This window comes from Accipiter gentilis, chromosome 14 (assembly GCF_929443795.1).
Source record: "Accipiter gentilis chromosome 14, bAccGen1.1, whole genome shotgun sequence".
Classification (NCBI taxonomy): domain Eukaryota; kingdom Metazoa; phylum Chordata; class Aves; order Accipitriformes; family Accipitridae; genus Astur; species Astur gentilis.
Genome location: NC_064893.1, coordinates 11,095,768 through 11,109,510, shown reverse-complemented (window position 1 = coordinate 11,109,510; position 13,743 = coordinate 11,095,768). Strand labels below are relative to the sequence as shown.

Here is a 13,743-nt window from a genome sequence, read left to right as displayed (position 1 = left end):
ATCACCTTGCTTAGCTGAGTGGAGGAACACACGTTAACGCACTCGGTTCAGATTTTCTCCACTGGGGCTGGGGTGGGAGGAATCTGGTTAGGAACATTTGATGGTTAGTCTTCTCCAAACTGTCAAGCCCGTTGGGCAAAATACTGTCTCAAACAGAATTTCTCAAGCAGATTTTCTGTAGCTCTCATGGGGATTGCTAGAAAATGACAAACTGAGCAAGAACTCTGCCCATAATCTTAGTCTAGTATTTCCAAAGTTCCGTGCAATGAACGCTGATCAAAATATTTATCGGCGTATTTTCTCCACCATACGTCTGCTATTATCATCATTTAAACTAGCATGTTTTAAGTGACACTTTGGGTCAGCAGATACGTTGTATTATAAATAGCAGTAACTACCTTATTATCATAAAAATCCACTCTTTGCTGACAGACCATTTGCAAAGAGAAAAAAAAGATTAAATTATCTGCAATGATTAATTCAACCACTATTAAATTTTAGTAGTAATTCTAACACAGCACAACTAGAAATGCAAGTTTATTCCAATTTGTCTTTTGCAGAATGATTCGTGACCTGCATTTAACCGTCGGGCATTAGCTAAATTGTAAACTTTCTTTTTTGGATATAAGCCGTAGATTAAACGGCATTTGAATATTATTGCTGGTAATAGTTATTAATCAGGATTAAACATATTGTAAATAACACTTCTTATAAAATTAATATAACAAAGTTAATTACCATGGCATACATGAGTATTGAGCCCCAACCCCAGGCTTATTGATGTGGACTAATGTAGTAGATGGTACACGGCTTGTGATCCTCAAAGAGTGACTTTCACTCGATCAGGTAACGTACTTACAAACAACTACATGGTTTTAAAGGGAATCAGCTCGTTTAGGCCCTTATCCCTTTTGGATAATGGTGCATGATTACGTGCAGTAGGCACAAAACTCCTCTGAAGAGTTGAATTAACCAATTTTTAAATTTTTTTTTCTTCAGCAGGGAAGATAGGAGCTTTATCTTTGATAGGAGCTCCTTTTTGCTGATTAATATATCTCTGCAGCAGTACAGGAACAATCATGAAGGGCTCGTGGGTAGCTCAGGGCTACATTCCTACAAGTGGATGTTAACAGCCTATACAAAAACTAGACACAGAGCACCAGCTTTTCATGCCATTAATGCAGGTACATTAAAAAATTAGTAAGAGCCTTTTTTCTTTCTTCCAACCATTGCTTTTTATTTTTACATATCAACAGCCATTGACTTTGAAATGTGACAGGAAGGTTTCATGATACACTTAACACTGCAGAGTTTAAATCCCAGCACAAAAGCTGTGTGGCTTTTGGATAATCCTAACGTTACAGTGAACAGCATCAAGGGACTGGTGAGGATGTAAGATGAAGAAACATTTTTGCAAGCTGTGGTGGCACTCAGGTGCTAATGTTTATGTATTGTCTTTTACCTGCACCCTGAACATGTTTCTTTTTGAAGGAACTTGCACAAGGAGCAGAAAGAAGAGCAGCGTGGGACTGCTAAGCAACAGCAGAACTGGAGGTCTGAGGTGCAGGGGAGAGCACAATTCAAAGAACTAGAGGTTGGGTCATCACCTCAGGGAACAGGGATCACCAGTCATCGTCTTCTGCATCCGACACTTTTTGCTCCCACAAAGCATTCAAGATGAAATCCAGGTGCCTGCTCACAGGCCTGAGGCTGCCATGGCTGCTTCTCAGCTGCCTCTTCCCAAACCGACCGATAGGGCGAACACCACGGCCCACGTACCAAAAAGGATCAATCTCAGGACCTGGAATTCAAAGCAGTCAGTGAAGCAAATTCCACTGTACTTAAAGGCAGCATTTCCTGAACATCCTGATCAATCTCAGGACCTAGAATTCAAAGCAGTCAGTGAAGCAAATTCCACTGTACTTAAAGGCAGCATTTCCTGAACATCTTGAGGGTGTTACATGGCTTATTTGTAGTCTGGGAAAAAAAAACAAGGGGAAAGGCTGCAGCTAGACATACAACTTCCTGGTGCCTTTGAGGGTTGCTTTCCATGTGTAGAGCCCAAAGGAAGAGGATTCAGATGCAAAATTAATTTTCATCCATCTGGGCTCTGACCTGCAATTCTACACAGCCTGTCAAATTCAGGAGAGCCCAGCATGCTTTAAAACTGATCTGAACCCTGTAAGAGGTTACAATGCAGCCTACATCCAGAAAGACCATAGTAGCTCCCTGTACCACCACTTTTAAACTCTTAGCTGAAGTCCTGCAGGTCCTACTGTCCAACCTCCGTTTCTGCTGTATGCACCAGGTACACTATCTCTACAGGCTAACAAATCCACTGGGTTGCAGAGGGCATTTCTACTTGAGAGGTAAACATAAAAAGCTAATTCTTGTTCACTTAGGAGGCTGTTTTCATGGATGACTTTTTTTCTTTTAAAGCATCTGAAGGACACTTGACTGATGTTTATAGTCTAGTCTAGTTTTAGAGCAGGCATGGGGAGGGGTATAATTGTATTAAAAGACTAAGATATACAACAGGGAAAATCTACAACGTGCTGGAGATGAAGCCACCCCGAGGAAATGCCAAATCATTCCAAAGCTGGAGCACTGTCAGGAACAGGAATAAACTTCAATTTAAGTGCATTATTTATCAGCCAATCATATGAAAGTCTCGGGCAAGGCAGCAGGATTATCGCCTGTGCATTTTGATGCTTGAACAGAGAAAATAAAAAATCCACTTTGGCTGTAAATTTCTCCATAAATACATGTTTTAAGTCTTTCCACACAGTGCTTAAGACCCCTCCTGCCCACCAAAACCCAAGTAACTTCATTTTTTTCACCTGGGAACCTAAAAACTGAGGCTCCCAACATCTCCAGTCCTCTTTAATAGGGAAAGGTGTGCCACTGAGAGCTCATGCGCCTTACTCCCCACACCCCCTCTCTCCCACTCCACATAAAATTATCAGCCTTTGCTCCTTGGGGAAGATGAGATTTCCTGATAAAGATTTTCTCAAAAATCTTTTGGACTGTGTGTTAGCTTTTACTTGAGATATATGGTATTGTCCCTCACCTGGCCAGCCTCAGTTCTTCATGGCGTCTCTGAATGCAGACACTTCAACCACTTGTGTTTTGACTTTCAGACAAGTCATGGTTACCGAGAGAAATTAAGATGTCTGTAAAACGGACTTAAGCTTCTGGCCCTTGCTTTCTGGTTACTCTGCAGAACTAGCTGTGAACTACCCCAGGTCTACAGAACACAGCTGAAAATTTGATGCTTAAATATTCGATGTATACTGCCCTAAGTTTTCTCTGTCAATCTTTTGTACATTAGGGTCTTCTCTGGTATTTAACACAAACTATGCTATTTCCCTTGACTTATTAAGGGCTGTGAGAAGGACATTCGGTTCTCTATATGCATTTAAAAGTGTAAATGGAAGTACAGGACCACACACCACCATTTCGCCATAGAAGCACCCACATGGATTTGCTGCTGAACTTTGCCTGACAGCCCGACCCTGATCCCGCAATGCACCAGAGACCATGGGGTCATCATACAGGAGTCCATCGCATTACATCAGGTGAGACTCGTACTTACTTCTGTTGTCTATCTGATGTTTAAACGGTCTGCTCTGTCCTGAAGCAAAGCTGAGCGATACCAAGAGCACCAGCACGTAGACAATGACCAGCTTGCAGTGCTTGGGTGACCACTGGGCACGTGGTATCCATGAGATTGGATGCCACATGACGGAGCAGTGGTGGGAAGGCTGTGAGGAGAAAAGTGAATGTGGGGAACACGTATGGGTTAAAGCTTTCAAGGTGAAGGAAGGTGTGAACTCTTAACAGCATGTTCCTATCCGTCACAGCCATTTCATGACTAAATTCTGTGAAACACTAATGCTGGGGATGTCCTGGGTATTTCTGTTTGAAGGCAAAGGCTATGCAGTGAGCCATCCACCGAGGTAAGTCTGCAGCTGGAGGGGTTTTCTCACCATCAGTGAAAGCCCCTCTCATGGCTTCACAGGACACTCGAGTCCTGACCCTGAGCTTGCTGCTGACTTTCTGTGTGGCCCATGGGCACTGGCCACCAAAGTGGTTTTTAGCCACTACCTCCATCATCCTTTCCTTATTTGTAAAATATGTCTAACATTTGTATTTTACACACTCTTTTTACAACTATATGCATTTCAGTATGAAAGGGAACGCTCCTCCTGTGTCATCAATCCCTTTCACAGCCTGCATGCAAAAGCACAACTTCCAGTTATGGTTTCCACTGGTAGATGTCCTGATGCTGTAAAGGCACCTAGATGCAAACACATGAGAAATCACACACACCACACCCCCTCGAGAAGGGTTGTTTAGAACAGAAGGTGCTGAGTTGTGAAAATCGCATCCAGGAGGTGAAGAATCCGGCGCTCATGTTGCCACTGCACCATCTCTGGCATTTTGTACAAGCTTCCTCGCAGCAGCTCTCCCAGCTCTCATGCTAGGACAGTCTGCCTTGTAATATGCAAGGTCTGCCTAGATATTTGACAGCCTGGAGTCTCTGCCTACAGAAGTCAGCAGGAGCCCTGTTTGCTTAAGCATCACTTAAGGTAGATATACAGGTACAGAGCTATAGGAGATCCTCTCGGCTATGCCTACACAGAGGCTTCTCCTTGTGTACAAATGGGATTTTTCCCTTGTTGCTGCCAAAATCTTAGCCTGCTTTCAGTACAGGCAGAGCAGGAATGAAAATTTTTTGATGCAAGATGCTCCCAAGCACATTGCACAGGCAACACAACAAAAGCATGTGGAGAAGCTTGTTGTGTCTTTCATTAAAATGCAAAGTCAAAAGCTCCTTAACCACTAGTATTTCAGTGAAGGTTTGTTGGGTTTTTTTCCCCACGCTGACAGTTACTTAGTAGGCAGCTTAAAGGAAAGTGATTTTAACCCATGATTTCAACAGAACCATGAATTAACTTCTTCTAACTGGAATATCTCATGACAGGAATAAATGATTGTAGCACGTAAAACCACATGGGATGAAGTCTGTGTTCAGTTTCAGCTGGTGTACATCTCTTGTTGCTCCATGTTTAGCAAAACCTTAAGTTCAGTGAGACAGAAAGATGTTTTGAGGAATCTCTTCTGTGTGCTTACAGGGCTGCTGACAGGTTTTCCAGATTACTTGCTGTCTGGTTTTGTGTCTTGTTTTTCTGGGAACTGAGTGACAGGAGGGAAGAGCTTGCCTTGAGCTCATTGCTGATGAAAGACAAAAATACAGGAAAAGCTTTTAGCACAACCTTTTTCCTAAGCAGTGCTGTGGCTCAGCCTCCACCAGCTGGTCCTGTGCCCGCATCAGCCATTCCGACCACCTTCTAGAGTGCCGTTATTTATTGAACTTTTTGCTTATACCCTTGACCTGGCTGGGATTTCTATGAAGAACATGGCTCCCACTGCTCCTCAGTAAGTAACATGCCACCCCTAAATAGTCAGCAGGCTCAGCAACTCCAATCCTCCCTAATTTTTATCCTAATTTCCTCCTCCTAATTGTCCCTCCCCTGTTTGTATGGGGAGAAACTGAGGCAGAAATGATGCCACAAACTTGACCCTGCATGATGCTGAGCATTTCTAACTCCAAGATAAGCATAAAATCCTGGTTACCCCCTCACGGTCCCTTCGCATTGGCCCTGATGAATAATGGGTCTGGGAGATGGTGTGTGGTCTCCTCAGGTCCAGACCTGCCTTAGCCCACAGCCCTGCAGCTTTCTTCCAAAGGGAAAAATCAAAAAAGCAAGACTTCATACAGTCACTCTGTATGTGCCCTCCATTTCCAACCATTAAATGACCACCAAAAATTTTAAAACCTCACTAGTTTCAACAAAACTTGACACAATTAAAAGTTTCAGGAATAATTTTTCTCCTGGAGATCAGCAGAAGTTGGTACCACTGCTGTTTGGTCAACTTTCTGCTTGGTCCCTAAGCAGAAAGAGCCTTTAAATCCTGGTCCCGAAGCAGAAAGAGCCTTTAAATTTTGGCTGTGACAGTGGTCTGGCAATGTCCATCGACATGAGAGGGGAAAGTTAAAGCCGCTAGTAAAGTTACAGTGAAGCAGCGGTATCACAGCTTGCCATGGGTCTGCCTCACACGAGCAGTGGGAGACCACCCTGGTTCTCACCCTGGGCACACAGGGACTCTCCACACACCAAACTCAAGCTCTGCTGCAGACCCATCAGGTCTAAACCTACCATGGATGTCCTCAGAAGACAAGGTGCTATTAACTCTTTAAACCCTAAAATAGCATCTTACTTAACATCAACGACTGTGTAGGACCCCTCCAATGCAAATGTGAACAGTTTTCATGTTTGAAAGCAGCATTAGAAATCCCCACAAGAGATCAAATCCTGGGTGAATCCAGGCCTGGGACCACGGCTCATTTCAGGGCTGAGCAGCACGAAAAGTGCACTGCTGTGCTGCAGGCTCCTGCATGCGCTTTCCCTGCAGGGGCACAACGCTGCCCACAGGTTCAGCCGTGTTGCCTCAGCATGGTCTCCTTCCCCGCAAAAAAACTGGACAAAAGTTACTGAGCACAGAGCACAGCTATGTACGTTAGTGTAGAAAAGCTAAAGCCCCAAAAGGAAATCCAGCAAGAAAGAGCCAGAACAAGCGCGGAAGCAGATAGAGGGAGGCACTCACCTGTTTGCACCAAAGCTGCTCCTCAGGTAGCTGCTGCTCCAAGCAGAAGCAGGGCAGCTGCTGGGGGCTTGTACCTTTTATACTGAAGGGAAGTGGGCTTGAAGTGGGGGTGGGGGGAGTCAAGAGGTGGGCCAGGAGGACGTCAGCAGTACTAGTGAGCAAAATTTAAATGCACAAAAGGAGGGGCAGAGAACTGTGGCTCTATTAGAAAGCCATTGATCAGAGCAGGGAGGTGGAGCGGAGGGCGGTGCCGGGGGATTGCAGGGGGATCCTGGCAGTCCACCTGGCTGAGGCCCCCCGGCCCACCAAGAGGAGAGCGGAAGGGAGGGGGCCGCTGCCATGTCCCTATGGATGGGGGACACGGGCAGACCGGAGCAGCACTGGCTGCCATGCTCTCTGCACATGAGAGCCAAGCTCTCTGCGCTGCCCAGCTGAGATGCTCTGTCTGAAGCACGTGCCTGTGGGGGGAAAACGCTCGTGGCTGGGGATGAAGTGTGGGGAGAAAGAGGAGACAGACTGCAGGAAGCTCTCAGGGCCAGCAAGCTGGAGCAGTCAGTCCACACGCCCCTTCCCAGCCCTTGTTCCTCTTGCTGTTGTCCCACCTCTCCTTTTTGCTTGGGATCTTACTTGATGGCAGCTCTTGTCCCATTAAGCCCCTAACCCACGGCTGGGGTCAACTCACCCACACGTAAGTTTTAGGCCATACTCCAACACAGCACACAGTAGCTGATGAAATCAGTTGTGATTCAGTGCTTAAGCAGGTGCTTACTGGTTTTGTGGCAGAAAAAATTTCACCTGCATGAGGCTAATATCTCGAGTAATATTATATTTTTACAATAGGCATCTCTTCTCTGTGGTTATTTTTAACTCTGTCTCTTGACTAATGTGTCGTTGCAGTCTTGCTGGTACAGATCTCGCTGCTTTAATAGCTAAGACGGTGTTTACTGTCAAGGTTTGCAGAGGAGCAGCAGTTGAACTGGCAGGTGTTTCACTCCTTCAGCACCATCCTGCGGAGAGGCTGACATGTGAAGCGTTACTGGGCTGCCTGGGGACCGCAGGCTCTCTTGCAGAGATCTTTGCAGACACAGGGTTGTGCTCTGCTCCTGGTGAGACTGACTACCTGAAGAAACAATTTTTAAACCTGTGCTTAGAAGAGGAGGCTCTGAGGCACAACCTGGTCTGTAAGCTGGATAGGACATGCTGCAGTCCCATTAGGATGAAGTGGAAGTTCAATAGCAAATCTGATGTTTAGTTTTTCTATAAAGATGCTTCCAGTTGGGAAAACCTCAAAGTATAAATGACCCTATTTCACTGCAGCCACATCCCAAAAGAAATTAGATGGTTTTTTCCTAGGGGCAATTTGTGGGGTACTTCTACAAGGAAGCGTAACTGAAATTTTGCCTGGCCTTGCCCTTACTTAGTATCCAGGCATCAGGTAGATGACCTCATCACCACTTGGGGGCTATGATCACTAATTGTTGGCATTAAAATAAATTTCTCATTTACATGTAATAGTTTGCTCTACAGTCATGTGTATGAACACAAATGCTAAAGAAGCCTGAGAAATACTCTGCCGTTCTCCAGTTTTCACCTAGTAATAACTAAAAGAAGTGTCTTCCTCATCCAAGTTTTGAAGAGTTTACTCAGACTACTCAGGATTATAACTGCAAAATATGAAGAGCACTTCAAGTCCACGATAGCACAAAAGGTCCTTCCACAGCTAACACAATCAATAATGTATATACACGCTTTCTCCAGCAACCTCCTTTTAGCATGTTCCCTTTGAACCTTGCAAATGCTCCCTACCTAAAAATCAATCTGCATCCAAGCACCAGGCAGTGGCTGTGCTTCTGCTGTGCTAATTTTGTGTGCATGCATGGAGAGGATATCTTCTTAATAAGTAAAACTTCATGGTTTTGCATCATAGATCTGTTCCCTTACTGCTCTTCACATTGACTTTGACCAGAAAATGTGGGTATCATTTCCTGATCTCTAGTGGGCAATTGCTGGAGTGAGGGCTTTTTCTCTCCAGGATATGTAGGACCCTGTCTTGATTTGCTGTTTTGCTAAGCAATCCTATCATTTTAAAACAGAAATAAAAGCCTTTTTCGTCCCATTTACTCCTCCTAGTCTTGCTGTCACTGCAATAAGAGCCCTTCAACAGCAATTTCACTGATTGACACCTACATGGAAGTTGCCATGTAAAATAAAACTGTGCAATGTCTTCATGTTAACATGGTTTGCTTATCGGTAAATGCTGCCTGCCAAATAGTATACCATACAAAGAAAAATCATTATTAGGAGTGCCAGCATTTAAAATGCTCTATTATGATCTCAGCTGCCTTCATTCTGGCCCAAGGTCCACCTACTGCAGTATCTTGGTTTTGACAGTGGCCACCAGAGAACAACTAGGGAAGAGTCTAAAAATAGGGCAGTGTATTTTGACATTCCTCACTATTCTCCCAGGCCCTTAAGCCTGGAGGTCCAGAGGCTTCCCAAGCCAAATGTTTCTTTGTGGTAGGTGGCCGTTAATGGACTACTTTTCTTTCACAGTTGCTTCTTGAACCCATGTAAATTCCCAGCATCCACAAGATCATGTGCCAAGGACTTCACAGCTCTCTCCCTGCTACAAGAAGGATCGTGGCCATGCATCTGTTCTGGACATAACACTTGCCCGTTTCAAGTACTTATTTTTTAATTTTTGCTTTCAGTCATTCTGCCTTCATGAAAGGTTACTATTAAATGTTCGAAGCAATGAAGAGTAACAACCTATGTGACAGTCTGTTTAAATGAGTCTCATCAGGCATTTCTCTTACCAAAGCACTGTTTTACTCCATCCTCACTGACTGTAAGTTACCATTTCTTTCCACTATACCACAACTGAACTACCAGAATGCTATGTATAGTACTCAGAAGCTTCACAGAAATCATCCTGACTTCTTAAGGTCTTTTCAGGCAGTTGTGATTTTATTTTATTTTGTTATCCCACTCATAGCAGGGCTTATGCTTTGGCTGAGGGAAGCAAGTCAGCTCATGCAACACAGAAATGTGAAAGCCACTCAAACTTGGAAAAAACTGGGAAAGAGCTGTCAGAGGAAAGGGGCTCATGAAAGAGTGAACAGAAAGATCATTTAAAAGACAGCTTGGTATGTAGTGAAAGGGCAGAGGTGTGCGTGTTAAAACTCCACCCTTCTTCTGTGTCTGAGTGAGAGGCTAGGCACATGCTCTCTTCTTTATGGATGGCCCATGGGAAGGTCTTAGGCCTCCATCACTTCCCTGCCCCACACATGACCAAGGACTCCTGCATGTAAAATTTCTGCGTAGGTTATGGGAAGCAGGAACAGGGCTGAGCCTGCTGATAGCTGGAGTGTCTTGATGTTTTGGTGGGATGGCTGACCAGGGAGACACTGTGGGATGCAACTTCTTAGAAAGGCAGCTGTGCTGATTTTGGCTGGGATAGAGTTCAATTTCTTCATAGTAGCTGGTATGGGCCTATGTTTTGGATTTGTGCTGAAAACAGTGTTGATGGCACAGGGATGTTTTTGTTATTGCTGAGCAGTGCTTGCGCAGAGTCAAGGTCTTTTCTGCTTCTCACCTCACCCCACCAGCGAGCAGGCTGGGGGTGCACAAGAAACTGGGAGGGGACACAGCCGGGACAGCTGACCCCAACTGACCCAAGGGATATTCCAGACCATACGACGTCATGCTCAGCATATAAAGCTGGAGGAAGAAGAAGGAAGGTGGGATGTTCAGAGTGATGGCTTTTGTCTTCCCAAATCACTGTTACACGTGATGGAGCCCTGCTTTCCTGGAGACAGCTGAACACCTGCCTGCCGATAGGAAGCAGTGAGTGAATTCCTTGTTTTGCTTTGCTTGCACGTGCAGCTTTTGCTTTCCCTCTCAACCCACGAGTTTTCTCATTTCCGATTCTCTGCCCCATCCCACGGCGGGGAGTGAGCGAGCGGCTGTGTAGTGCTTAGCTGCTGGCTGGGGTTAAACCATGACAGCAGCAGATACACGGGTGTGAAGGGCTGTGGGATGGAAAGCAACTTCCCAAGGTTAAAGAGAGGTCAGGCTCCTTGGCAAGAAATGGTGAGGAGGATGAATGGTGGCAATGGAAAGGTATTGCCTGGAGGTTGGAGTGACCCAAGAGGATGAGGTCTAGCGAGCCTGCCACAAAGAAATATTGTTTGGGAAGACAGCAACAGAGGCCAACAGTGAACTACAGTTTGATGTCAAACTCTACCATCTGCTCTAAGAACTAATCCAAAACTTCTTTTTTCTGTACTACTTCTACTGGTAGGACCCTTCCACAAATAGAAGGTGAAAAGAACAAAGCAAATACATTTGATGAAGCTGGATGGAGAAACAAACTGGTTTTTGCAGCCCACAACTCTCATTGTTTCACATACCAGTATGTGAATAGTTTGCAAATGCCATGAACTACTGCTGACCCATGAGTCTACCCAACCTTCTGTATTGGGGTAGACCATGACTTCTCTGTGTGAAATGAAGTAAAATATTGCTTGCCTGGTTTTGCTTGGCATTCAGTGAGGTAGGGGAATAACACTGACACTTGTGCTGCTTAGAGCTGGAAATTCTTAACTGACATTAACTAGGAAGTATTTGATGATTGATAGGAGGCCCGGTTGCACTAACTGAGTTTGGACGAATCAGGAAAAGTTGTATTCAAATCTATTCAGAAAACCATGTCAATTCAAGCAACTAGATGAGACTGTTAATTATGTGTAGCTTTACACTGAAGCCGTTCTCTACTAACATTCAGGTTCAGAGAAAAGCCAGGACTGGCTTTGTTTTGGAGCTATTCTTTTCTTTGAGAAAGAGGACCATCTAGTGGTTAACACAGAAATTGTAGTCTTGCTTTCAATCGTAACTGAGCAAGGAATGAACCCCCACACATTTCAATTGAACGCATGTGTATCTTGAAATCTGACCATGTACTGAAGCTAAACCAAACTCCATATAACCCAGATTCTGATAAGTTAGACTGGATAACCAGTTGTTTACCACCAGCACAATTCCCAGTTTGCCCAGTTCTCCCAGTTAGCACTGGAACAACTTGTTAGCAGCTGGGCAGCTGAACCATAGGCTACAGCTCAGGACATCAGCCAGTCTCCCCAAGTCCTTCCTCAGCACACTGTGGAGGCTTTGCACCAGAGTTAGAGCTCGGATGGAAAAATAAGAGTCACGCTTGGCATGGTTACAGCCACCTTCGAAACTATTCTGCTGAGAGTACAGATAGAGGGAGGATTTCTTCTGACACTATTCTTCTTCCTTGTTAGAAAGCCACCGGACAGCCTTCTGCACAGTGGTTCGGGATGTGCAGCTTCCAAACGCAGCTGAATATAGTAGGTAGAGCCATGTAGCAGGAGCAGGGGTTACAGTTCAAGAAAAAAAAAATCAAGGATGGAAATATTTTTGCCTCTCTCTCAAGCATCCAGCACTTTGACATTATTTTTTAGGATGCCAACATTAGGCCCGCAAAGGCAGGCTTCTGGCACTGATACGGAGCAGAATTTGCGTGTAGAGTAGCTGCATTGCTGGAATACAGGACAGAAATTAGTGCTGCTACATGCCATTTGCACATTTCATGCACAAACACTTTGTCAGGCAACTTAAACTGCTCTTTGAACACTGCATGCTTCAAGCAGTAATTGCCTGGGTTTCCAGGCTGTTGCAGAGGACAGGTCAGTATGTGAGACTGCCATTTTCTGGTAAGGCAGGCTGCAGGACCAGGTACAGGGAATCTGCCTACAGGAGCAATCCTTAATTAAATTACATTTTGGCTTTGTAAAAGCTCCTAAGGAATAAAACTTAAAATATTAGGGTGCTGCACATGGAAACAATAGTAGTATATATTAGAACTGTGTCTGTAGGAGATGAAAAACAAGTTGTTCATTCTTGTTATTCCAGAGGGAATTGAAGGCAACTGAAGGTAACGGCAGCCTTGTGCACGCACACATGCAAAGGCAGATGTCATACAGAGTCCTAAGTTAAAGCAGAGCTTTAGCCCCTACCATGTGGGTGACTTTTCTTCCTGATGCAAGGCGTTCTCATGGCATTCCCAGCCCATATTTACAACACAGCAATTCTCTGGAAGAACAAAGTTTCTTCCACTGGTCTGGGTTACTTGTTGCTCCTAAAGGACAGCTGAAGTACTTCTGAGGGTACCCAGTGAAGGTGCAGTTCTGCACTAGGGTGACAATTTTTACCAAAGTGTACTTTAGTCCTGCAGTATGTCATATTTTTCATTTGCATGCCAGTGAGTCCCTGGTTTTAGTCCCTGCATCTAATCCGGTCATAAATAAACTCTAGTTATTCACATACAGCTTTGCAAATGAACTGAAATACAGTAAAAGGCAAGCAAGGGGATCTCGTAATTGCTATTCATAACCAGGTCTTGGAACTATTACACTTAAATAGCTTGAAGCCATGATCAAGATAATTAGAGATTATGTTCTTCTTTTCCAGCACAATAGTTGCCAGGTTATACATTAGTCATGGAAAGGCAAGAGTCTCATTCTCAATCCATTGCTTAAACCCTGATGTCTAACAGATATTAGCAAATGAGATTAACTCCAGCCTCGGCTCCAGGATCATTAGCCGTAATCTGAAATTTAGCCAAAGCAACAACACCTCTTGCTTCCACTTAGGTTTTAAACCTATTTTAACTGCTTCTACCTTTTTTGTTTGCTGCTGTGCCATGTCTGTTTGGCCTACCTTTCCACAGTCTAGTGTGGCTGGAAGCCCTTGCAACCAGGACTTTCACAGGTCTATTGCCACGAGTGGCTGCTCAAGAACAATGGGAAGAACTCAGTCAGGACACAGGACCTCAGAACAGCAGTCAAGGGGCAAAAGCAGGAGAAGCCCATCCCCAGCAGGATGTCACCTGCCTCTGCCCACAGTGACCAAAGTTTGGTGCAAGGCGCTGGCACAGGCTGTATTTCTGTCACACCTAAGTGACGGACGTGACAGGGACACGTGCAGCTCCCTCTGAGAAGGACAGCAGAGGGAGAGCCCTTTGCATTGACACAGCCCCACAGAAACCCC

General features: G+C 44.8%; 1 protein-coding gene across 1 annotated transcript; it reads right to left on the bottom strand.

Annotated features, from left to right (window-relative positions):
* Nucleotides 1–1,622: 1,622 nt before the first annotated feature.
* On the bottom strand, nucleotides 1,623–3,767 carry LOC126045779 (prolactin-releasing peptide-like). Its single transcript, XM_049817259.1, has 2 exons — nucleotides 3,596–3,767; nucleotides 1,623–1,801 (listed from the first exon to the last, which is right to left on the bottom strand). The coding sequence occupies exons 1-2, from the start codon at nucleotides 3,741–3,743 to the stop codon at nucleotides 1,623–1,625; spliced, it is 327 nt and encodes a 108-aa protein (XP_049673216.1). The 5' UTR covers nucleotides 3,744–3,767.
* Between the last annotated feature and the right edge of the window lie 9,976 nt (nucleotides 3,768–13,743).